General features: G+C 39.9%; 3 protein-coding genes and 1 pseudogene across 3 annotated transcripts; all 4 read right to left on the reverse strand.

Moving 5' to 3' along the window:
* Window positions 1–466: 466 nt before the first annotated feature.
* Window positions 467–1,468, reverse strand: LOC131198030 (olfactory receptor 4N5-like; annotated as a pseudogene).
* Window positions 1,469–10,401: 8,933 nt separating this feature from the next.
* On the reverse strand, window positions 10,402–11,319 carry LOC131198031 (olfactory receptor 4N5-like). Its single transcript, XM_058182541.1, has one exon. It carries the CDS (start codon window positions 11,317–11,319, stop codon window positions 10,402–10,404), a length of 918 nt encoding a protein of 305 aa, XP_058038524.1.
* Window positions 11,320–17,858: 6,539 nt separating this feature from the next.
* Window positions 17,859–18,788, reverse strand: LOC131198032 (olfactory receptor 4N5-like). Its single transcript, XM_058182542.1, has one exon. The coding sequence runs from the start codon at window positions 18,786–18,788 to the stop codon at window positions 17,859–17,861; it is 930 nt and encodes a 309-aa protein (XP_058038525.1).
* Window positions 18,789–24,677: 5,889 nt separating this feature from the next.
* LOC131198033 (olfactory receptor 4N2-like) lies at window positions 24,678–25,607 on the reverse strand. The gene has a single exon (XM_058182543.1). The coding sequence runs from the start codon at window positions 25,605–25,607 to the stop codon at window positions 24,678–24,680; it is 930 nt and encodes a 309-aa protein (XP_058038526.1).
* Between the last annotated feature and the right edge of the window lie 891 nt (window positions 25,608–26,498).

The following is a 26,498-nucleotide window of genomic DNA, read 5'->3' on the forward strand; positions in this document are numbered from 1 at the left end:
CACAGAACTGGTAGTATCAGATTTTACATTTTACTCCTGGTGTTGAGGTTATGTACATGATTAAAATAACCTGGTATGAGCAACCAAAGTAAAAAAGTAAATGAATGTTTGCCATAAATGTTCATATTAGCAAATTTCACTATGAGATTACATAAAACAGAATTTTATTTTCATTTATTAAAAACAGAATTTCATTGTCAGCATTAGACATTACATCAGATGTTGACAGTCACATTGTAGAGACTGCAGTATGTTTATGCAGTCCAATAGAAGGATATTCGCATATGATGTTGGTGTTAGGTTCGTGATTAAAATAATCTGGTATGAGAAACCAAGAATATCTTTGAAAAAAGAATGAATGTTCAGATTAGCAAATGTCATTGTTACATAGAAAAGGATTTGACTTTCATTTATTAAAAATAGAATTGTCAATGTTATACATAATCTCAGATGTTGACAGGTCACTCTATAGAGATGACAATATGACTATGGGGTCCAATATAAATAAATCAAACAATATCCCAATAAAAATAAACTTCTTTGACTTCTCCCGCTAAATATTGTGGATCTTCAACAGCCTCCGCATGGCAACTTTGACTTCCTTATTCCTCAGGGTGTAAATCATAGGGTTCATCAAAGGAAAAACCACAGTGTGGAGGAAACCCACCATTTTGTCGAAGGGAAAATCATAGAAAGGGTGACCGTAGAGGTAAATGGCTGGACCAAACATGATGAAAACGATGATGATGTGAGTGATACAAGTAGAAGATGCTTTGCTCTTCCCTTGGCTGGCACCTGTCCTCACTTTGATCAGCAGGGCCCCATAGGAAATGAGAAGGAGGAAGAAGCACGTCGTGGTTACAAGACCACTGTTGACAAACATAGCAAATTCTAGATTGTACTTATTGGTGCAGGCCAACCTGATTATTTGGGTGACATCACAGAAATAGTTGTCCAGTTTATTGGGACCACAGAATGGGAGTGGGAGGATGATAATCATCTGGATCATGGAATGGATGAATCCTTCAATCCAGGAACCCACCACCAAAGCCCAGCAAACTTGCTTGGTGATTACAGTTACATAATGTAATGGATGACAAATAGCCACATACCGATCAACTGCCATGGAAATAAGAAGAGAAATCTCGGCGGCACCTAGAAAGTGGATGAAAAAAATCTGTGTCAGGCAACCTTGGTATGAGATAGTTTGGCATCCAGAGAAGAGGTTGACTATCATCTTTGGAGGGGTGACACAGCTGTAGCAAATATCCATCAAAGCCAGGTTGGCCAAGAAGAAAAACATGGGCGCTCCTAATTGGGGGTCTTTCAAAATAGTCACAATGATGAGGATATTCCCAGGAAAAATGATGATGTAGAAGATCAAGAGGATGACACAGAACAAGATTTGCAGTTCCCTGGTCTCTGCTAAACCCCTAAGAACAAACTCGGTGTGGTTTCCCAAATTCATCCTCTTTCTGTATCCCTGTACAGGAATAATGATGAGAATGCTAAGTAGGAGGAAATTTGTAAGAAGATTTCTTTGTCTTGTACACAAAAAATCTAGACAATATCTTATCGACCGGAGAAAATAGTTTCAATCTTATTTCTATTCAGGTTCCCCCCACCACCACTTTGTAGTCCACACATAATTGTGCTACAAATGCTTTGTTTTCTATTTCTATAAACTATGTTTATGGTTTAAAATAGCTAGTTGGAAAACAAGCGGCTATACATTTAAGATGTTTACTATTTCCAGCTGATATTTCTAATTCTCTGGAAGTGATGTTGGATTCATTTCAAAAAATAGCAAATTGTAATAAGAACCCTCAGCCAGGTTGGGCCTAATATTTGTTGTATAAATGGTGAAAGACTTTGAATGGTATCATTTGTTCATAGCAGTTCCCTAATTTGGGAAGGCTCTATTTTTTTGCCTACAAAAAAGAATCTTGGCTCATTTACTCCTTGCAAACCAAGCAGTTAAAAGTGAGTTTACAAGTTGTTAAAGAGACACTTAGTTTCAAGCACATCCTTTGAGGGTCTTGTATATAAGATTTACCTAGAAGGCGAGACCTTTCAACATCCTTGTGCCCTACGGACATTCCCAGTTATATGGGAAAAAAGTATTTGCTTATTATGTTGTTATGTCACTCATCTCCATTACAAGGTGACTTCATTCCTTCAGTGAATATATGTGTGGCCTGCTTTTCAAATCATCTCTACTCATACAAACTACCCTGTTTATACAGTGAATTAGAGCAATTCTTGAAATAACAATTACATTTGTTAAAGAATTCAACAATTAAATTCTTGAAATAACAATTAAAATATCAAGCAACAGCAGGGCATGTGGAAATAGAATATGGAATAATGTCAGTAGATTAACCTGTTTTTAATAATAGTAACATATTAAGCCTTACCTTAAGCTCTTCTCAGATGTTCCTCCTGAACATCTTCTTTTCGCTTAGTTTCCCACAGTGCAATTTCTAGTAGGAATTATATTGTGGTTGTTGCTTTTTCACCTCTGTTATATTGATGGTTGACTAGCTACCCTGGATCATCTCTTAGTAATCATCATCTGGACCAAGCACAGAAAATATTGTCTTCAAAGTTGGGAGTCTCTTTCTTTGCTCCTTCTTTCTCTCACTCTCCCAATCTTAGAATGAGGTTTGTAGTGGAACTGGAGAAAAAAAAAAGGGGTGCAAATATGGGCGATTTTTGATATTAGAGTTTGTTGTTGTGGTTGTTAGTTGCGAAGTCATGTCTGACTCATCGTGACCCCATGGACAACATTCCTCCAGGCCTTCCTGTCTTTACCATCCTCTGGAGTCCATTTAAGCTCAAGCCTACTGCTTCAGTGACTCCACCCAGCCACCTCGTTCTCTGTCGTCCCCTACTTCTTTTGCCCTCAATCTTTCCCAGCATTAGGCTCTTCTCCAGTGAGTCCTTCCTTCTCGTTAGGTGGCCAAAGTATTTCAGTTTCATCTTTAGGATCTGGTCTTTTAACGAGCAGTCAGGGTTGATCTCCTCTAGGACTGACCTGTTTGTTCACCTTGTTTGTTCCTGCAGTCCAAGGGACTCGCAGGAGTCTTCTCCAGCACCATAGTTCAAAGGCCTCAATTCTTTGGCGCTCAGCTTTTCTTATGGTTTAACTTTCACAGCCATACATTGCAACTAGGAAAACCATGGCCTTGACAGGGTGTTGGCAGGGTGATGTCTTTGCTTTTTCGTATGCTGTCTAGATTTGCCATAATTTTCCTCCCCATAGTCTTTTAATATTATTATTAATATTATTAACAATAGTAATATATTTATTTATTTATTTATTTATTTGATTTGATTTTTATACCGCCCTTCTCCCAAGGACTCAGGGCGGTGTACAGGCATAATAAAACCGACAATACAATATACAAGTTTAAAATACGATTTAAAAAACTTATTTAAATTAGCCCAGTAATTAAAATTTACCATATTAAAAAACCCCGTTTAAAATTAATAAAATTTAACATTAAAATCCCAGTTTAAGCCAGCCCCGCGCGGATAAAAAGACGAGTCTTGAGTTCGCGACGAAATGTCCGAAGGTCAGGTATTTGGCGTAAACCCGGGGGAAGCTCGTTCCAGAGTGTGGGAGCCCCCACAGAGAAGGCCCTCCCCCTGGGGGCCGCCAGCCAACATTGTTTGGCGGACGGCACCCTGAGAAGTCCCTCTCTATGGGAGCGTACGGGTCGGTGGGAGGCGTGTGGTAACAGCAGGCGGTCCCGTAAGTATCCAGGTCCTAAGCCATGGAGCGATTTAAAGGTCATAACCAGCACCTTAAAGTTAATATATTAATATTAATATTAGAGTTAGCTGGAACTAAAAGGCATTTAGTTTCAAACACATCTTTTGTGGCTCTGCTTACCGAATTTATCTGGAAAAAAAGATCTTTCAAAATCATTATGCTCTATGGGCATTCTCAGTTTTATGTAAAATATATTCATCCCTTCATTGAAGAGATGCATTGCCTGTTTCTCAAGTCAGCCCTACCCCATAAAAAGCTACCCTACTCATAACGTCAATTAGAGCAATCTCTGAAAGGCAAATTAAACTCTCAAACAATAGCAGTGCGCATGGATATAGAAAATGGAAATAATATCAGTAGATAAAATCGCTGTTAAAAGTAGTAACACATCAAGCCTTACCTTAAGTTTTCTCAGATGTTGCTCCTGATGTTCTCTTTCTCACTTCGCTTGTTTCCTACAGGGCCATCTCTAGTAGGAATTGCATTATGGTTGTTGCTTGGTTGTCTCTGTTACATTGGTGGCTGGCTAGCTATCCTGAGGATAAGGTAGTAATCATCCGTCAGAACAACCATAGAAAATGCTTGTTCTCCCTTTCAAAGTTGGGAGTCTGTTTCCTTGCTTCCTCCTTCTCTCCCTCCCAATCTTAGAATGAGGTTTGAACTGGAACTGGAGAAAAAGAACTGGGATACAAACATGGAATTTGTAGTGATTTTTGATATTAGAATTAACTGGGACTAAGTGTACATTCTTTGAGAAGTTCAGATATTATTCCTAACTGCCAGCTTTAGGTAAAGGTAGAGGGTCCCCTCGCACATACATGCTAGTTGTTGCTGACTCTAGGGGCGGTGCTCATCTCTGTTTCAAAGCCGAAGAGCCAGCGCTGTCCGAAGACGTCTCCATGGTCATGGAGACTCAGCGCCAAAGGCGCATGGAACGCTGTTACCTTCCCACCAAAGGTGGTCCCTATTTTTTCTACTTGCATTTTTACGTGCTTTCGAAACTGCTAGGTTGGCATAAGCTGGGAGAAGTAACGGGAGCTCACCATGTTACACAGCAGCACTAGGGATTCGAACCACTGAGCTGCCGATCTTTCGATCGACAAGCTCAATGTCCTAGCCCCTGAGCCACCACGTCCCTATCAACTGCCAGCTTTAGTAGCCCCTTTTTTTCTCCCATCAAATGAATCTATTTCCATAAAACAAACTTTCTGAACTCAGGACCAATTTTATGTTTCAACACGGTAATAGCAGAAGCACCAGAAACCTCTCAGTAGCTATCCATTTAGTCACAAGGAGACAGATAAAAAATTGTGTAGTAGTAAACCTATTTTAAAGATATCGAGGCACTTAGTTGTTTATTTGTTTTCTCCTGGATTTGGAGATTAAAAATTGTTTGTCCGGGGTTAAGCATGCCCAGATTCTATGAGATGTTTTCTGTTTATTGCATTTCTGTCTCATAAAAATCTATGTTGTCTCAAATCCCCCACTGAGAAGTTTGGAAAGAGGGAATGTTCCTAAGTGAACTTAAATACGTAAATGAAAACAGCTTCAATAAAGCAATGCATTCTTCTTTGAGAGCAGAGATAAAAGTAATGGAAGAAAAGAAGGTATTAAAGAGAGAGGATACAGCTGGGCCACTCTTGAGCACGATTTACAGAAAGTGAATTCAGCCCCTGAATGTCTTGCCTTACTTCTAGGTCAAGGTCTCATTCTCATTTATTCTGAGATCTAGTAGCCATTGCAAGTGAGATAGACAGTTGGACGCCTTGGAGGAAGAGAGGGGAGGAGACGATGGGTAAAATGATACTTTACTATTTATGCTCTCAGTATCAAGTACCTATTAATCTCCACAAGTCTATTACTTGTTCTTTGAGCAAGCCAGAAGACTGTGGGTGTCCCTGGATAAACTGGGCCCTTGAGTACGATTCCTTCCACTGGTCTCCAAGGATATTATTAAAAACTTTAAACAAAGTTTTTTTGAAAAGCAATTCTGAATTAAGTTTATTCATTAAACAGGATTTTCCCTAGCAGATGCTCTATAGGTGTTTTAAAATACAGGGCCCAACTTCAGCTCAAGCTGTGGAAATGGCAACTGAAGTCTGTTTTTTAGATTCCCAACCAAAAAGTGTGTTTGCCAACATTATAACCAATCCTGACATTGACTTTCTACCTTGTACATCATTACCCCCGATTCTACAAAACATTTCAATTCCAATTCACTTGATGGTTATAAATGCAATCCTAAATCCCTGCTTCCCTTTAACATAGTATTCTTTTAATTCCTAACCAGTGTTGTTATGTAGGTTTTGATGTGTAACAACTTAAAATGTTGACTGAATTGGGAATATCTGGCCTTGACCATTGTGATAAGTACAACAGACGTCCTATGACTGCCTGAACCCTGATTACAAACTGTGCTATTTTTGATGGTTTGAAAATCTGGTATCATGGAGTTTGCACACTTTTAAAACATTCCATATTATACTTTTAAAAAATAATTGTTCTGTTTTCTTCTTTTGACTTAGAATAGAATAACATGGAGTAACAGAGTTGGAAAGGACCTTGTAGGTCATCTCGTTCAATCCTTGTTCAAGCAGGAACCCCTAATGCAGGGGTCTCCAACCTTGGTCCTTTAAGACTTGTGGACTTCAACTCCCAGAGTTCCTCAGCCAGCTTTGTTGGCTGAGGGACTCTGGGAGTTGAAGTCCACAAGTCTTAAAGGACCAAGGTTGGAAACCCCCGCCCTAATGTATACCATTTCTGAGACATGGCAATTCAATCTTTTCTTTTAAGCTTCCAGGGATGAAGCTCCCACAACTTCTGAAGGCAATTTCTGTTCCATTGGTTGATTGTTCTCACTGTCAGAAAGTTCCTCCTTATTTCTAGGTTGAATCTCTCCTTAATCAGTTTCCATCCATTGTTTCTTATCTAGCCTTTGGGTGCTTTGGAAAACAGATTGACCTCCTTCTCTTTGTGGCAGCCCCTCAAATATTGGAACACTGCTATCATATTCACCCATAGTCCTTGTCTTCGCTAGAATAGCCTAGCCTGCCTGGTCACATAGGGTGGGGCCGGGTGGGGCGGGTGGGGCGGGGGTGGGCAGGTGCGGTGAGAGGTGACCGGGTGACCGGACAGACAGGGGCGGGGACACCCAGAGGTAGTATCTGTTGGTTCGGCAAAACAGTTAAAATTTCCGCTACAGGTTTGCCTGAACCAGTCCGAACTGGCTGAATACCATCTCTGGTACTAATACTACTCTATAAAGCCTTATAAAGCCACACCTAGAATACTGTGTCCAGTTTTGGTCACCAGACTATAAAAAAAAGATGTTAAGACTCTAGAAAGAGTGCAGAGAAGACCAGCAACGATGATTAGGCGACTGGAGGCTAAAACATATGAAGAACCGTTGGAGGAACTGGGCTAGGCTATTCTAGCGAAGAGAAGGACCATGGGTAACATGATAGCAGCGTTCCAATATTTGAGGGGCTATCATAGAGACAAGAGGGTCAAGCTATTTTCTGGCCTTCCCCAGAGCCTCTTCTCACATTCCACCTGCTCGCCCTCTGCCTCGCTCCCCTTTGTCCATACCTAGGTGGGGGTCCCCGTCGAGGCTCGGCCAGTGAGCCTCCAGCCGCTGGTAGTTTTTGGCTGCCTTCCAAGAAGTTCCGCTGTGATGCCATCCCTCTGGCGCAGCAGGCCATTCCCCTGGCCGGGTCTGAGCGGTACCGGCAAGCAATGGGGTATATGTGTGCGGACAGCGCAAAGAATAGGGCAGCTGGCAATGGTGGCAATGGGACTTCTTCAAGCCTCTTTTTCGGCCTATAGTTTTTGGTAGTTTTCAGTGCCAGAAGCCTGCAGCCACCACCTCTTTTTCGGCGTGAGAAGCCTCCAGCCACTGTTGCTGACTCAGTTCCGGCTGGCAAAGAGGCAGCAGCTGGAGGCTTCTCATGCCAAAAAAGATGCAGCAGCTGCAGACTTCTTGCACTGAAAACTACCAAAAACTACAGCCTGAAAAAGAGGCCTGAAGAAGTCCTATCGCCACCGTCGCCACCCTGTTCTTCGTGCCAGCTGCACACACATACATACCATTAAGGACTACTTGTTGAGTACAGTTTGTCAGCCAGTTACAAATCCACCTGGTGGTGATGCTATCTATCCCACTTTTTTCTAGCTTACCAAGAAGTAGGTTGTGGTCTACTTTGTCAAATGCCTTGGTGAAGTCTAAGTATTTTGTGTCCACAGCATTTCCCTGGTCTACTAATTTAGTCACTTTGTCAAAGAATTAAATAAGATTGGTTTGGCATGATCTGTTTTTAACAACCTATGCTGGCTTCTAGTTATTACTTTATTCGTTTCTAGATGTTAGCAGTTCTGTTTTTTAATAATCTTTTCCAGTATCTTCTCCGGTATTGATGTTAGACTGATTGGTCTATAGTTTCCTGCTTAGTGTTTTCTTTTCTTTTCTTTTTTAAAGATGGAAACCACATCAGCTCTTTTCCATTCCTCTGGTAGTTCTCTGATGCTCCAGGATTTTTGGAAGATATGGTACAGAGGTTCTGAGATCACATCTGACGGGTCCCTGTGATTTATATTCATCAAGATCAAACAGATGTTCTCTTACTTTTTTTTTTTTTTTTTGCTTATTTGAACTTTTATTTCTAGTCTGTCTTACACAGTTATGTTTTTGGTAGGTTGGGCTATAGTTTCTATTTGCGTGAAGACCAATGCAAAGAATGAGTTAAGCAGCTCTGCTTTCTCTCTACTTCCTGTTATTTCACTGTCATCTTCTCTCTTTAGTACACTGACTGTTTCCTTGATTTTTTTCTTGTTATTTATATGTTGAAATAAACTTTTTTTATTATCTTTGACTTTTGTTGCAAGTCTTTGTTCATTTTGAGCTTTGGCTTTCCTGACTTCATCTTTGCAGATTCTGGCTATCTGCTGATATTCTGCCATAATTAAGCCTCTCTCCATTTTTTTGTACTTATCCTTTTTGCCTTTCAGTTTATCAGAGAAATCTTTGTATAGCCATGCTGGTTTCCTCTTGGATTTCTTGTTTTTCTTTTTCAATGGTATTGTGCTGGACTGGGCTTTTGCGATCATATTTTTCAGAATTTCCCAAGCTTCTTCAGTTGTTTTCCCCTTGGATTTTCATCCAAGGATTTTTTCCCAAGCTCTCTCTGAATTTCTACAAATGCTAACAGTATTGCCTTCACAATTTTGAGTATACAACATAAATTTGGGCCTTCAGGCCTGCCACATTTTCTTCTGTGGGAAAATGGGAGAGGGGATTGCATAGAGTATGGGTGATATGTAGTATGGGTGATATGTAGTCAAAATAACATTCCTTTCTCAGAGAGTCAAGGACACCTTGCCCTGGCACCTGGAGTCAGATGACTGGGAGGTGTCTCCAGTTTGGACAGTAGATGATTGGACCATGTGATGGACATGTGGGTGCAGGGCAAGGACTTGAACCTTCACTTGCATGGGGAAAACCTGGAAACTTTCAGATTCGGGTTTTCCCAGATGTGCCAAAATGACATCTACAATAAAAAGGAATTTTGAGGAAACTCAAGTCTCAGAGTCTTCTTTTGTTGGGGGTGTTACTTGGAAACCTAACAAAATCAGGTTTTGCTCTGGTGCTTCTGAACCCCCCTCCCCCCCCTTTTCCCCCAAAACAGCATCTAAACATTAGTTCCAATTTCTCACTGCTTGTTTTAGGCCATATACAGCTTTGTTTTATTTGTATACTGTTCCTGTTGATTACTTTCATAACCAATTATTCCATAATTGAAGTTGATCCATAATCTAGCCAACATGGTGATTGTTGAGAATGGTGGCAACCAATGTTTCTGGGAGTTGTCCAGGTTGGGAAATTATTACATTACATTTATGGCAATCAATACATGATCAAGTCATCCAGAATTGGTTTTCCCATTGTTGATCAGCCTGAAAATTATTGACAATATATGTTGACCTATGTCGTTGGTGTTACGTACATGATTAAAATAATCTGGTATTGAGTAACCAAGAATGTATAAAAAAGTGAACGAATTTTTAAAATAAATGTTACAAGCAAATTTTATTATTGATCAAGGCAGTATTTTACTTTCATTTATTAAAAATAGAATTCCATGTCAGTGTTAGACATTATTTCAGATGTTGATGCTGTCAGGGTTCTGACAGATGCCCTAATTAAATCATGAGCCTCGAGCCAAGCTTCAAAAGAAATCCAGTTATTTATTAGGAGCTTCATGTTGGCATGTTTCAAGAGAAGCCAACTCTGACCCCACATGATTTATGGCCCAGGCTTGACCCTGTTTCCCCTCTCCTCCCAGGGTGTGTCACATTCACCAATGGAGCAATTTCACAGGTTGTAGATATCACTCCCCTCTGGCCACTGTTCGTAACCCTGGGAGACTGCCTTGAGAGGGATATGTCTGGAATGTGCTTTTGTTTTTGGCTGCTGTGCTGCTTCGCCATTTTCCCATCCCCCTTGCCTGTGGCAACTCAAGAGCATGTCAGGGATGCTTTGCGAGTTGAAAGACAGTCACACGGTAGAGGTTCTGCAATCCAGTAGAAGGAAATTAAACTATATCCCCCCCCAAAAAAATTGACTTCTTTCACCAAACACTGCAGTTCTTCAACAGTCTCCACATGGCAACTTTGATTTCTTTATTCCTCAGGGTGTAAATCATAGGGTTCATCAAAGGGAAAACCACAGTGTGGAGAAAGCCCACCATTTTGTCAAAGGGAAAATCATGGAACGGGTGACAGTAGAGGTAAATGGCTGGACCAAACATGATGAAAACGATGATGATGTGAGTGATACAAGTAGAAGATGCTTTGCTCTTCCCTTGGCTGGCACCTGTCCTCACTTTGATCAGCAGGGCCCCATAGGAAATGAGAAGGAGGATGAAACATCCTACAGTTACAAGGCCACTATTGATAAACATCACAAATTCTAGACTGTAGGTATTCGTGCAAGCCAAACTGATTATCTGGGTGATATCACAGAAGAAGTTCTTTAGTTTATTGGGACCACAGAATGGGAGTGGGAGGATGAGAATAACCTGACTTATAGAATGTGTGAATCCTCCAGCCCAGGAACCCACCACCAAAGCCCAGCAAGCTGGCTTGGTGATTACAGTTACATAATGCAATGGGTGACAGATAGCCACATACCGATCAACTGCCATGGAAATAAGGAGGTTGATCTCAGCTCCACCTAGAAAGTGGATGAAAAAAAGCTGTGTCAGGCAACCTTGGTATGAGATAGTTTGGCATCCAGAGAAGAGGTTGACTATCATCTTTGGAGGGGTGACACAGCTGTAGCAAATGTCCATCAAAGCCAGGTTGGCCAAGAAGAAAAACATGGGAGCTCCTAATTGGGGGTCTTTCAAAATAGTCACAATGATGAGGATATTCCCAGGAAAAATGAAGATGTAGAAGGTTAAGAGGAAGACACAGAACAAGAATTGCAGTTCCCTGATCTCTGATAACTCCTCAAGAATAAATTCGGTGTGGTTGCCTGAATCCATCCTCCTTCTTTATCCCTGAGGAGAAATAATATGGGAATGCTAAGTAGGAGGAAATGTATAAGAAGTAAGGTTTGTCTTTCTTGTATGTAAACATTCTAAGCAATCTCTTATTGACCAGAGAAAATAGTGACACTCTTTTCTTCGGGTTTTTTTTTTCTTGCAGTTTGCAACCCACATATAATTGTGCCACAAATCCTTTGTTTTGTATTTCTAGACACGGTAATGCCTGCAGCCTTTAAAATAGCTGTTTGGAAAACAATGGCTACATTTACAATATCTAAAATGTTTACTAGTTCCAGCTGATATTTCAGATTTCTTGGGAGTGATGTACAGAAAAGATCACAAGAATACAGAGAAGAGCAACTAGGATGATTAAGGGTTGGAGGCTAAAACGTATGAAAAATAATTGCAAAAATTATGTTTGTCTAGTCTAGTGATCGCATGGCTCAGTGGCTAAGGAAGGTCAGCAGTTCAGCAGTTCAAATCCCATAGGGTGAGCTACCGTTACTTGTCCCAGCTTCTGCCAACCTAGCAGCTCAAAAGCACGTAAAAATGCAAGTAGAAAAAATAGGGACCCCCTTTGGTGAGAAGGTAACAACATTCCATGTGCCTTTGGCATTTAGTCATGCTGGCCACATAACCATGGAGATGTCTTCGGACAACACTGGCTCTTTGGCTTAGAAACAGAGATGAACACTGCCCCCTAAAGCCGGGAACGACTAGCACATATGCACAAGGGGAACCTTTATCTTTACTTTTTAGTCTAGTGAAAAGAAGTACTTGGCTTGACATGATAATAGTGTTCCAATGTTTGAGGGGCTACTACAAAAATGAAGGGGGTCAATCTATTCCCCAAAGCTCCAGAAGGAAAGACAAGAAACAATGGATGGGAACTAATCAAGGAGAGAGCCAATATAGAACTAACAAAAGTTGACAATTAACCAGTGGAACAGCTTGCCTTCAGATGTTTTGGATGCTCCATCACTGGAAGATTTTAAGGACAGATCTGGCAGTCAATTGTCTGGATTGGTATAGGGTCTCCTGCTTGTACAAGGGGTTGGATAAGAAGACCTCCAAGGTCCCTTCCAACTCTGTTATTCTGTTATGCTCTGAATTTAAAAGTGAGTTTACTAGTTATTGAAGAGGTACCTAGTTTCAAATATATCTTTTCAGGGTCTGTCCAGAGGAATTATCTGGAGTTTCAGTTTGTTACAGCCATAGACCAAAACAAATAAAAAACACTCAGTAAATATACAATTAAAAATTCAAAAATAAAATAATACATAACAGATAAAATCTATGATAAAAACCAGTTATCTGTTATGTAACTTAAAATTAAAATACTACTGACATCAATCGGGTATAATACCATTCCTATAATTAAAATACATGATCTCAACCAATAGGGTCCCTTCCTAATTTACATGCATGGAGAGCCATCAAGTTTGTAAGTAAATGTATTTTTCCCATAACTGTTATATATATCTCCAAAAAGTTGGCATCAGTTGACATCTATAATTCGGTAACCAATTTTTTTTCTTGTGGACATTGCAGCGACACAAAATTTTGCCACTGCACATATAGTAGCCGGATTTAAGTCTTGGAGGAGAAAGTCTATATAAAAGTCCTCTGTCTTCCCTGGCAATCTCTCTAGTAAGGGGAGAATATATATTGACCTACATACTCTGTATAACTCACAGTACAATAAGACATATGAGATATCTTTGACTTCTCCTTTACCATATATACATACCCGGAATTGTCTGGAAGGAAAGATCTTTCAACATCCATGTGCCCTATGTGCCCATTCTCAGTTGCATGTAAAATTTTATTTATTTATTATGCTGCCCATCTCCCTTACTAGCTGACTTAGTTCCTTCATTGAATAAATGTGTCATCTGCTTTTCATGTCACCCTTACCTCTAAAAATCTACCCTATTCATAAAGTGAATTTGAAACACCAATTAAAATATCAAACAACAAGAGGGCACATGGAAATCGGATGATGTCAGAAGATAAAACTTTTTGTTAAAAATGGTACCACATAAGGCTTACCTTAAGGTCTTCTCATATGTTACTCTTGACCTTCTCGTTGTTGCTTTGCTTGTTTCCTACAGTACAATCTCTAGTAGCAATTACATTATGGTTGTTCATTTCTGTTAAATTGCTGATTGGCTAGCTACCTCAGAAAAGTTTGATATATCAAGATGGAATTTGGAGTGGGAGATCTCTGATGTTGGACTTAGCTGGAAGTGATTATACATTCTGGGATGGAAAAGTTCAGGATATTGTTCTTGACTGTCTGCTTTATCAGTCCCTATTTTCTCCCATTAATTGCATCTATTTCCATAAAACAAATCTTCTGAATACAAAACTAACGTTATGTTTCAACATCGTGTATAGCAGAAGCACCAGAAACCTCTAAGTATCTATCAATCTGGTCATAAGGAGACAGACAAAAATTGTATACTCTTTGTAACCCTGCTTTACAAATATTTTTAAAGCATTGGGTATTTTTTTTTCTGAATTTGGAGTCTGATAATTGTTAGTCCAATGTTTGGTATTCTATGAGCTGTTTTCTCTCCATTGCATTTATGTCTCATTAAAATCTATGTCCTTTGTCAAGTCCCCGCCTCCCCCCCCCATTGACAAAGTTGAAAAAAAGCAAATGTTCCTAGGTGAATTTCAATGGATAATTGGGAATAATTTTAATAAACCAAGGCATTCTTCTTTGATAGCAGAAAGTAATGGAAGAAGAGAAAGTATTAAAGAGAGAGGACACAGCTGGGCCACTACTGAGCACTGTATATAGAAAGTGAATTCAGCTGCTGAATGTTTTGCCTTACTCCTAGATCCGGGGTCAGCAACCCGTGGCTCTGGAGCCGCATGTGGCTCTTTCATCCCTCTGTTGCAACTCCCTGTCGCTGGTCGGCTCCACAATTGATAAGACTTTCGGTTAGGGCAGGTAGAGGAAAAAGGATGCTGCGCCAGGAGGAGGCTCTATGGTGGGGGAACCAGAATTGAACCGACAGCTCCGGAATTGAATGGGGGGGCTTCCAGTTAGGACCTTTGTGGCTCTATGAATGTTTAAGGTTGCCGACTCCCGTCCTAGATCAAGCTCTCATTCTCATTTCTTCTGAGGCCTAATTGCCATTGTGAGTGAGATGGGACAGTTGGATGCCCTGAAGGAAGAGAGGAAAGGGAGGATGGGTAAGATGGCCACATACCACTTCCATTCTAAGCATCAAGTAAGTATTCATCCCCACAAGTATATTACTTCTCCTTTGAGCAAGTTAGAATATTGTGGGTGTCCCTGGATAAACTGGGCCCTCGTGTGCAATTCCTTCTGCTCGTCTCCAAGGACCTTATTAAAAAGTTCATCCCAGGCAAACTTTTTTTGAAAAGCAATTCTGCGTTAAGTTTATTCATTTGGCAGGATTTTCCCAAACAGATATTCCGGTGGGATGATAGGAATAATAGTCCAATCAATCAAGAGGGTGTTAGCTTCACAAAGTCTATTTCTATCAAGAGTCCTGTTCAATGGTGGGATTCAAATTTTTTTACTACTGGTTCTGTGGGCGTGGCTTGGTGGGCGTGGCAAGGGAAGGATACTGCAAAATCCCCATTCTCTCCCCACTCCTGGGGGAAGGATACTGCAAAATCCCCATTCCCTCCCCACTCTGGGGCCAGCCAGAGGTGGTATTTGCCAGTTCTCTGAACTACTCAAAATTTCCACTACCTGTTCTCCAGAACCTGTCAGAACCCGCAGGATTTCACCCCTGATATAAAGCTTTTCCACTCCATTTTTCTTCTTGTTTTCAGCTTAAAATCTTCTTGGGAAAAATTTGAATTCCACCACTGGTCCTGTTCCTCAAATCAGTCCCCAGGAACTTCTTTCTTATTTATTTATTTAATTTATAGGCCACCCTATAAATATCAGTATCCAAAGTGATATTGCTGATATACAGTATACATATTGCTAGTACAGGAGACAATATGGATTCTTATTGCTTTTAAGATGACTTATTTTAAATCTGGAGAAAGAATTGGGAAGACCCTAGAAGACGATGTCCCCTGTTGAAGATCAAACCAAGGCAGTCTTCATTTTTTGACTTTGAACAGCCTGTGGTTCTAGAGCAGAAATAGAGAATTATGGCCCTTTTATGACTTGTGGACTTCAACTCCCAGAATTCCTGAGCCAGTCATGCTGGGAGTTCTGCATGAAGGAATTCTGGGAGTTGAAGTCCACAAGTCCATGCAACTCCATGCTGGCTCAGGAATTTTGGGAGTTGAAGTCCACAAGTTATAAAAGGGCAATAGTTCCCCATCCCTGCTCTAGAGAATGGGTATGCAACGTTTTGGCTTCTCTTGGCTGCATTGAGTGAAGAGAAATTGTCTTGAGCCACCTGTACAGTAAAATACATAATATAATGTATATAAATAACAAACCTTTATTTTTTAATATTGTTTATGATCTCTTGTGGGGGCCTATTACTAGCTATCAAGGGCCACATGCAGCCTGTTAAACTATTGTACATTGATATGTGATTCTTTATATGTTCTAATACCCTCATTTAGATCTCTAGCAACGGTTTTTTTTTAAAAAAAAAATTTTTAAATACAAATAATGCAAACGTAGTACATATACATCTAAATTCAAAAAAATGGAAAAAAAAACCAAATATTATGATGCGCCCCCAACATTTAATGATAGTCATAGGGTACAAATAAGCAATTAGGAAAAATCAATATCAATATAAATTGTAAGGATACAAGCAACAAAGTTACAGTCATACAGTCATAAGTGGAAGGAGATGGGTGGTGGGAACGATGAGAACATGAGCTGATGTAGTTCCCATCTTCAAAAAAAAGAAAAAAAAACAGATCCAGGAAACTACAGACCTATCAGCCTAACCTCAATACCAGAGAAGATTCTGGAAAAGATAATCAAGCAACGAATCACCAAACACCTAGAAGCAAACAAAGTAATAACCAAAAGCCAACATGGGTTTGTCAAAAACAGATCATGCCAGACTAATCTTATTGCATTCTTTGACAAACTGACAAAATTAGTGGACCAAAGGAATGCTGTCGATATAATTTACTTGGACTTCAGTAAAGCATTTGATAAAGTAGACTATAACCTACTACTAGATAAAGTAGAAAAATGTGGGTTAGACAGCACCACAACCAGATGGATTCGTAACTGGTTGACCAACCACACTCAATGTGTAGTCCTCAATGGAATTACATTCACATGGAGGGAAGTATGCAGTGGAGTACCCCAAGGCTCTGTTTTAGGCCCAGTACTCTTCAACATCTTCATCAATGATTTGGACAAGGGGATAGATGGGGAACTCATCAAATTTGCAGATAAAACCAAGCTGGCAGGAATAGCCAACACTCCAGAAGATAGGCTCAAGATACAGAAGGATCTTGACAAGACTTGAACATTGGGCACTATCTAACAAAATGAAATTCAGCAGTGAAAAAAATAAGGTACTACATTTAGGCAAAAAAAACAAAAAACAAAATGCACAGGTACCGTATATGTGGGACCTTGCTCAATAGTAGTACCTGTGAGAGGATCTAGGAGTCCTAGTGGACAACCATTTAGATATGAACCAGCAGTATGCAGCAGCTGCCAAAAAAAGCCAACACAGTTCTGGGCTGCATAAACAGAGGGATAGAATCAAGAACATGTGAAGTGTTAATACCATTTTATAATGTCTTGGTAAGGCCACACTTGGAATACTGCATTCAGTTTTGGTTACCATGATGTAAAAAAGATGTTGAGACTCTAGAAAGTGTGCAGAGAAGAGCAACAAAGATTATTAGGGGACTGGAGGCTAAAACATATGAAGAACGGTTGCAGGAACTCGGTATGTCTAGTTTAATAAAAAGAAGGACTAAGGGTTTCATAATAGCAGTGTTCCAATATCTCAGGGGTTGCCACAAAGAAGAGGGAGTCAAACTATTCTCCAAAGCACCTGAGGGTAGAACAAGAAGCAATGGGTGAAAACTAATCAAGGAGAGAAGCAACTTAGAACTAAGAAGAAATTTCCTGACAGTTAGAACAATTAATGAGTGGAACAACTTGCCTGCAGAAGTTGTGAATGCTCCAACACTGGAAATTTTTAAGAAAATGTTGGATAACCATTTGTCTGAAATGGTGTAGGGTTTCCTGCCTCAGCAGGGTCCCTTCCAACTCTGTTATTATTATTATTAATAGTAACAGTAATGCAGATTTAGTAAATAGTTCGACAGTGTTGTGGGAATTAGTTGTTTAGCAGAGTGATAGCGTTCGGGGGAAAACTATTCTTGTGTGTAGTTGTTCTGGTGTGCAGTGCCCTATAGTGTTCCGGAGGTGGTATTTGCCGGTTCTCCAAACTGCTCAAAATTTCCGCTCCCGGTTCTCCAGAACCTGTCAGAACCTGCTGGATTTCACCCTTGATATAAAGCCTTTCAACTCTTTTTTTTTTTCTTATTTTTCAACTTAAAATCTTCTCGGGAAAAATTTAACAAGCCAATCTTGTTATTTATCTGCTAGCTTTAATATTCATGAGCAGTCTCCGTATGGCAGTTTGGATCTCCTTGTTCCTCAAGGTGTAGATCACAGGGTTCATCAAGGGGAAGACCATAGCATGGAAAAAGGCCACCACTTTGTCCAATGGGTAGTCTCGAAAAGGGTGGCAGTAGATGTAGATGGCTGGACCAAACATGATGAAGATGATAATGATATGGGTGATGCAGATAGAGGAGGCTTTGCTTTTCCCTATACTGGAGCCCATCCTCAGTTTCATCAGCAGTGCCAAATAGGAGATAAGAAGGAGAATGAAACATATAATGCTTGGCACACCACTGCTAAAAAACATTATAAATTCTAGAGTATAGATGTTGGCACAAGCTAATCTGATAATCTGGGTGATATCACAAAAGAAGTTATCCAACTCATTGGGGCCACAAAATGGAAGGAAAATGATGAAAATGACCTGGATGATGGAATGTATCAATCCTCCAAACCATGAAGTTACTACCATAGTCCAACAAATGACCCTGGTTACCACCATGGCATAATGCAATGGATGGCAGATGGCTACATACCGGTCAATAGCCATGGCAAAGAGGAGGAACATTTCAGCTCCCCCTAGAAAATGAATGAAAAATATCTGAGTGATACAGCCTAAGTAGGAGATTGTCATGCGGCCAGAAAAGATGTTAAGGAGGAGCTTTGGATGGGTGACACAGCTGTAAAAGATATCAACCAAGGCCAGGTTGGCCAAGAAGAAAAACATGGGAGAGTCCAGAGAAGGATTCTGCAGAATTGTCACAACGATCAGGATATTCCCAGGAAGAATAATGATACAAAAGAGCAGCAGAAGAACACAAAATAATACTCGAAATTCCCAGATTTGTGATAATCCCTGGAGGACAAACTCAGTCACCGGTGAATACGTTTCATTCTCCATTCTTAGGCCTGTAAAGGAATACAAATAGAATTTAGAATAGAATAGAAATTTTTTTTATTGGCCAAGTGTGATTGGACACACAAGGAATTTGTCTTGGTGCATATGCTCTCAGTGTACATAAAAGAAAAGATACTTTTATGTATCTTTTATATTATAGGGAATCAGTGTTAATATTTTCCATTAAGCGTTGTGTGATTCCAAATATATCACAGGCATGGATCTAGGACTCCTGGAAACAGTAGGTTTTTAATCCCAGTTGATTCTCAGAGTCTTCTCTGGTTTTCCTAGGAATCATTCTAGGAGGAAATTTAATCTGAAATAGTTATTAGCAAGCTGGATTCTGCCACATATTATGGATTTCAGTGTCTAAAATTTAGTCTTTACTAAATTTAGTCTTGACCAATAGGCAAGACTAAATTGTGCCTTACAAGACAATTAGATTTCTATTTTCACTCTTATTGGCCATATGGATTGTTAGTTCTCACCTTTATTGTTCTATCCTGTTATTGTCAAACACCAAAGAAATCAAGAGATTAGGGCAGTTCAAATAAGTATAAAAATTTATTGCTATTTTAAGCTCTCTACAAGAATCTGAGGAGATCTCGAAGGAGATCTTACTTACTTTCTACAAACATGAGCTTCTTGGTCCGGATTCAGTAACAGATTGGCATCATTTACAGCTCTGTTAGCACAGTTGTAATCATTATAAACTAAGGTCCCTGAGCCAGTAACATCTTCACTACATTATGACCCAGCTGATACCTTCTGAATTATTATTATTTTTTAAATCAACTTTTCATAGAGTGAATTAATGAATCAACCCATCAATCTTGGTAGTTGAACTCAGGAAAAAACAAACAAACCCACATCTAAAGTTGGTGGTTTTTATAATTTCCAGCCCAGTCACTATATGTGATTGTCTCCATTTTATGAGGAAGCAGCCTCTGATGCAGGAGCTAAAAACACACAAATTTCTAAGAGTAACGTATTAACTCTGAGCTATCACTGACTGTTTATGGAGATTTACATCACATCTTCATGGAGACTTAAATTTCATCTCACTGCAGTGCCATCTTACCTGAAATCAGTTTTTGAAGCTGAACCTGCTGGCAAAGAGAATCTTAGTCTGGAGGTAATCCATGAAAGCAATTCTGAAGGTGGAATTGTGCAATATATTGGATCAGAATTTGGACAATAAAGTTGCAAGCTGCATAGTTTGACTTTCTATGATTTGTATTTCCAAACGATATTAGTTTGCTCTCTCTATTAAATTTGCAATCTTAAACCCTTGATCATCAATGAAGAATAATGGCAAGATGTGATTTTCCTGTTTTGCTCTCCCTCTCTGTCAAGGCGTGAAATAAGATTTGTAAAGGAACTGGAGGAAGTGGACCAAGATGCAAAAATGGAATTTGGAGAGGGAGATCTTTGATGGTGGAGTTAGCTGAGGGAACAGTCTCAGAAATGAGAGAAGTTCTAATTAAGCAATTCCCATTTTCTTCCACTATTTGCATATATTTCAATAAAATATATACTAAGCACAAATCAGTTTGTGTCCCATGCATCTATCTATTTATATGAGAACTGACAAAAAAAATGAAGCAAATCTATTTTATAAATGAAAATATTGATGGGATTTCATATCAAGCACAGTAAGCTGTTCTCTATACTTTGCATTCCTCCCCCATTAAAATATATGTTAAGTAGAAAACAGCACATAAATCTTTGTAAACTTCAAAGAAGTTAAAGGTGGTTCTGAAGATTATGTAGATATTGCCAGGATTGGACCAAGGGAAACTTCAAAACAAAAAAACCTAAATTTAAGCATAGTTTTGGATTTATAATCAAAGAATTTTTTTTTTAGAAAAATTGAATTCAGCCCTTCAAACTCTTCCATTAGTCTCTAATTCTCTCTGCTTTCTAGGCCTATGAAGAAGCTTATGTGATGGGAAGGGATGAATAAGAGAGAGAGGAAGGGAAGGGAAGAGTGAATAACTATGTTCTTCATCTCTTACCCTTAAGTTCTAACACTCATGCATTTCTACAACGTCTGTCATCAGACAGCCAGAAGATTCTGCATTTCCTTGGACAAACTGAGCTCTAGTGTAAGATTCCTTCGATTTCTCTCCAGGGTCCTTATTAAAAAAATGAATACCAGGCAAATAGTTTTGAAAATCTGTTCGCCATTAAGTTTATTCACTAAAACAGGTTTCAACTGAGCCTGAACATTTATCATAAATCTTTTTAGTTGTTAAGAAGGTCACTACATGACCCAACTTGATTTTATGACTTTTATTCTTTTTTTTTTTACAAAAGTCATTAAACTAATCACTATAATTGTTAAGTGAATCCCATGGCTGTTAAGCAAACCCAGCATACCCAATAGGCATTTTTGCCATTTTCTGCCAGAAAATGGCAAAAAAAAAAAAAAAAAAAACCCTTCACAAAACATGGTCAGGTCACCAATACAACCAATCACAAATGCAAATTGGTTGATAGGTGCCTGAAATGTAATCAGAAGTGGGTTTCAGCAGGTTCTGACCAATTCTGGAGAACCGGTAGTGGAAATTTTGAATAGTTCAGAGAACCAGTAGTAAAAATTCTGACTGGCCCCGCCCCCATCTATTCTCTGCCTCCCAAGTCCCAGCTGATCAGGAGGAAATCGGGATTTTGTAATAACCTTCCCCTGGACTGGGGTGGGAATGGAGATTTTACAGTATCTTTCCCCTGCCACGTCCACAAACCCAAACCCACTAAGCTATGCCATGCCACGCCCACCAAGCCACACCCACAGAACTGGTAGTGAAAAATATTTGAAACCCACCACTGAATGTAATCATATGACTATGGGGTCTATGTGCAACAGTCATAGCTTCAACAAGAGTTCATAAGTAACTTTTTATGAGTCTAGTGTAACTTTAAACGGTTGTTATGCAACCAGTTATTAAGCGAGGACTACCTGTGTGCATTTCTTTTATGTTCTCTTGACCTGCTGATCCACTGAAGAATTCATGTGGGCATCATTATCAATAATAGAGAATACTGGAATTCAGGGTTGAAATGAAGGTTCCTTGGTGCTCTCTGGGCTTGGTTGTTTTCTTGCAGACATTTAACTACCCATCTAGGCAGCATCATCAGGACTAATTTACAGTCATTCCCCCCCACCCCCACCCTGCAAAGTGGAACTTCTGGAACCAAAAAGTTTTGTGAGATTTGGTTTGCCCAGTTCTGGCTAAATAAAATAGAACTGGACCAGATTTTCTCTGTTCTGATTATTCGAAGAATTGTTGATGGACTTTTTTTAAACAACCAGATTATGGAAAAAGATTGGAAGTTTATTTACTTTAACATTCACAGATAATCCCGTTGGTGGCAGCATTGATCTGATCTTGGCTAATCCCCAAAAATTAATCAGAACTGAGTTTGAAAGAAGACCCATCAGAAAATCCCAGGTTAACTGGCAAAACTCACATTTTATGTTATGTTGTGTTATGTTGTGTTGTGATGTGATGCGATGTCATGTCATGTTATTAATAAATGACTTTACTTTTGCTTTGCTTTATTTTTATTTTTACTTTACTACTTTTTTATTTGCTGCCAGATACTAATGGACTCTGGGTGATGTTCGAAACTGGAAAACACATCAGATAAAACATCAAACCAAATGAACAGCCCACAAAAAAACACAGGGACTCTAGTGAAAGAATAATATGTCAACTCCACCAGGTTTTGGAACCAAACTCAAGTTTCAGAATTTTCTGGAATCTTAAGAGGGAACAGTCCATATCTCTGTGGAGATGCTCTTTCATAGGTTGGGCTCTGGAATGGAACAATATGTTGTGGCCAGCTCACCTTGGCCATCTTAACACGGTCAACTCACCATGGTTTTCTCACGGTGGCCGACTCACTGTGGGACAATTTACCACAGCCAACTTGTTGCAGGGCAGATTGCTATGGACCAGGGGTGAAATTCACTTATCTTTCCCTATCGGCTGGGAAATATGAGAGTGCGCGCCTCCTCCACGCATGCACATTTTGCGCATATGCAGAGGGTAAAAAATGGGATGTGATGACGTCCGGATGGGTGGGCGGAGGCCACCAGCGCTACCGGATTGCACGATCTGGATAGAGCCGGCTGAATTTCACCACTGCTATGGACAATTCCATGTGAGACCCTAACCCTAACCTCAATACGAAAAATATTATCTCCCACTGTTTCTTCAACATCGTTCCGTTTTTGTCATTGGAAATAATGTCAAAGAAACACTAGCAGATAATATTTATCACGTTGAGTTATCCTGCATGGAATTGTCCATGGCGAGTTGGTCACAGTGAGAGGACCATGGAAAGATCGTTGCAGTGGATTGGCTATGATGAAATGGCTGTGGCAAGATGGCCACAGTGAGTTGTCCTAGACCAGTTGGACTCTATGACAAAAGGCATGCTTCCTTAGTCTCACAAGACAACAACATTTAATAGAGGGTAACCAATAATTATTAAGCAACCAATAATTAATAAGCAACCAGTAATTAATAAGCAAAAATTCAACCCTGAACCATACTTTTCTTTGAAATGTATTTATGTACTAATGAAATTAGTAAGACAATGAAATTAGTAAGACAAATTCCTTGTGTGTCCAATCACACTTGGCCAATAAACTTCTATTCTATTCTATTCTATTCTATTCTATTCTATTCTATTCTATTCTATTCTATTCTATTCTATTCTATTCTATTCTATTCTAAATACATTGTTGTTGCTAGCTGCGAAATCGTGTCCGACCCATCATGACCTAATGGGCAACATTCCTCTAGGCCTTCCTGTCCTCTACCATCTCCTGGAGTTCATTTAAGCTCACGCCTACTGCTTCAGTGACTCCATCCAGCCACCTCGTTCTCTGTCGTCCCCTTCTTCTTCTTTTGCCCTCAATCTTTCCCAGCATCAGGCTCTTCTCCAGTGAGTCCTTCCTTCTTATTAGGTGGCCAAAGTATTTCAGTTTCATCTTCAGGATCTGGCCTTCTAAAGAGCAGTCAGGGCTGATCTCCTCTAGGACTGACTTTTTTGTTCGCCTTGCAGTCCAAGGGACTCGCAGGAGTCTTCTCCAGCACCAGAGTTCAAAGGCCTCAATTCTTTGGTGCTCAGCCTTTCTTATGGTCCAACTTTCACAGCCAGACATTGCAACTGGGAAAACCATAGCCTTGATTCTATGCACTTTTGTTGGCAGGGTAATGTCTCTGCTTTTTAGTAAACTATCTAGATTTGCCATGGCTTTCCTCCCCAGGAGCAAGCATCTTTTAATTTCTAGGCTGTAGTCCCTATCTGCGGTAATCTTGGAGCCCAGGAAAATAAAATCTCTCATTACCTCCATTGAGAGGGCCAGATGCCATTTCTTAATGTTGAGTTTCAAGCCAACTTTTGCACTCTCCTCCTTTACCTGCATCAAGAGGCTTTTTTAGTTCCTCTTCGCTTTCTGCCATTAGCGTGGTATCATCTGCATATCTGAGGTTGTTGATATTTCTCCTGGCAATCTTAAATCCAACTTTTGATTCATCTAGCCCTGCCTTTCTCATGATGTGTTCTGCATATAAATTAAATAGGCAGGGCGACAGTATACAGCCTTGCCAAACTCCTTTCCCAATTTTGAAGCAATCAGTGATTCCATGTCCAGTTCTCACTGTTGCTTCTTGACCCACACATAGGTTTCTCAAGAGACAAATAAGATGGTCTGGTACTCCCATCTCTTTAAGAACTTGCCACAATTTGTTGTGATCCATACAATCAAAGGTTTTAGCATAGTCAATGAAGCATGAAAGACGTTAAACAAATGAATTAAATGACATTTAATTCATTTATTTAACAAATGAAATGAAATACATTTAATGTATTTGTTTAATAGATAAAACTAATATTGTTGAGCAGTCTCCACATGGCAGCTTGGATCTCCTTGTTCCTCAAGGTATAGATAACAGGGTTCATCAAAGGGAAGACCACCGTGTGAAAAAAAGCCACCACTTTGTCAAAAGAGTATACTTGAAAAGGGTGGCAGTAGATGTAGATGGCTGGACCGAACATGATGATGATGATGATGATGTGAGTGACACAGGTAGAAAAGGCTTTGCTTTTCCTGGGACTGGAGCCCATTCTTACTTTCAACAGCAGGGCCCCATAGGACATGAGGAGGAAGATGCAGCATGCAATGCTCATTAGCCCGCTGCTAGCAAACATGAGGAATTCTAGAGTGTAGGTATTGGTGCAAGCCAATCTGATGATCTGAGTGACATCGCAAAAGACATTATTCAACTCATTGGGGCCACAGAATGAAAGTGGGATTATGAGAATGACCTGGATGATGGAATGTATGAAGCCTCCTAGCCATGAAGCTACTACCATAGCCCAGCAGGTGACGCCGGTTACCACTGTGGCATAGTGCAATGGATGGCAGATGGCTACATACCGGTCAACAGCCATGGCAATGAGGAGGAACATCTCAGCTCCTCCTAGAAAATGAATGAAAAATATCTGACTGATACAGCCTAAGTGGGAGATCGTTCTGCAACCAAAAAATATGTTAAGGAGGAGCTTTGGATGGGTGACAAAGCTGTAGATGATGTCCAGGAAAGCCAGGTTGGCCAAAAAGAAAAACATGGGGGATTTCAAAGAGGAGGTCTTCAGAATTGTCACAATTATAAGAATATTCCCAGGGAGAAGCATGATATAGAAGAGCATCAGGGCAACACCAAAGAATAGTTGTATCTCCCAGATTGGTGATAATCCCTGGAGGACAAATTCAGTTACTTCTGAATGACTTCCATTTTCCATCTTAGATCTGTAGAAGAATAATAGAAGTTCTCAGTGCTAATCTTTCCATTAACATTCAAGTAACCTCAAATATAACACGGAAGCATTTACATGCTTTCTGGAGATAGTAGGACTTTTTAAAAAAAATCCCAGGTGGATATTTAATGATGGGATTAAACTAATAGCACCTGCCTATTTTTACCTATTGTATGGCTCTGTAAAGTTTTTGACTGCAGCTCAGAATCTGACAAATCCAATGAAACTCTGAACACGAGGCTACTGATAATCAGCTTTTATTTCTAGCTAGAAAGCAAAACTGGGTGACCTTTTTAGTCTCCCATCTTAACAGCAGACAGATAGAAAAGCAGGCACGCACGTGCGTGCAAAAAAAACCCAAAACTTTTTCAGAACTTCTTATAGTCTTACACAGTTTGCACTGATCGTCATAGTGTTAGAAACATCAATTCATATGCCGCAAACCTCATGATTTTTCTCAGCACTCTGAAAACAATGGACCTTAGAAGAGGAAAGAAATACATTTTCTGGCATATAACCCAGAGCTTTGTTAGCATTATTATCTCTTATATTAGGTTGCTGAGAATTTTAAATTACAGCAAGCAGAATCCACATTTTACTTTACGCTAGAAGTTACTTTAGCTTCTTGGCAATTCGCCTAGATCAGGGGTCAGCAAACTTAAACACTCAAAGAGCCACAAAGGTCCTAACTGGAAGCCCCTGTTCAATTCTGGAGCTGACAGGAAGTCCGGTTCCCCCATCATAGTCTCCTTCTAGCGCAGTGTTCTTTTTTCTCTGCCGACTGGAAGTCGGTTCCCTCACCATAGAGTCTCCCCCTAGCACGGCATCCTTTTTCCTCTACCTGTCCTAAACGAAAGCCCTATCAATTGTGGAGCC

The sequence above is a fragment of the Ahaetulla prasina genome, chromosome 4 (assembly GCF_028640845.1).
Source record: "Ahaetulla prasina isolate Xishuangbanna chromosome 4, ASM2864084v1, whole genome shotgun sequence".
In the NCBI taxonomy this organism is placed as follows: Eukaryota; Metazoa; Chordata; class Lepidosauria; order Squamata; family Colubridae; genus Ahaetulla; species Ahaetulla prasina.

Excerpts from the sequence above, each read along its gene's own strand:
- LOC131198031 (XM_058182541.1), bottom strand. The coding sequence starts at position 11,319 with ATGGATTCAGGCAACCACACCGAATTTATTCTTGAGGAGTTATCAGAG.
- LOC131198032 (XM_058182542.1), bottom strand. The coding sequence starts at position 18,788 with ATGGAGAATGAAACGTATTCACCGGTGACTGAGTTTGTCCTCCAGGGA.
- LOC131198033 (XM_058182543.1), bottom strand. The coding sequence starts at position 25,607 with ATGGAAAATGGAAGTCATTCAGAAGTAACTGAATTTGTCCTCCAGGGA.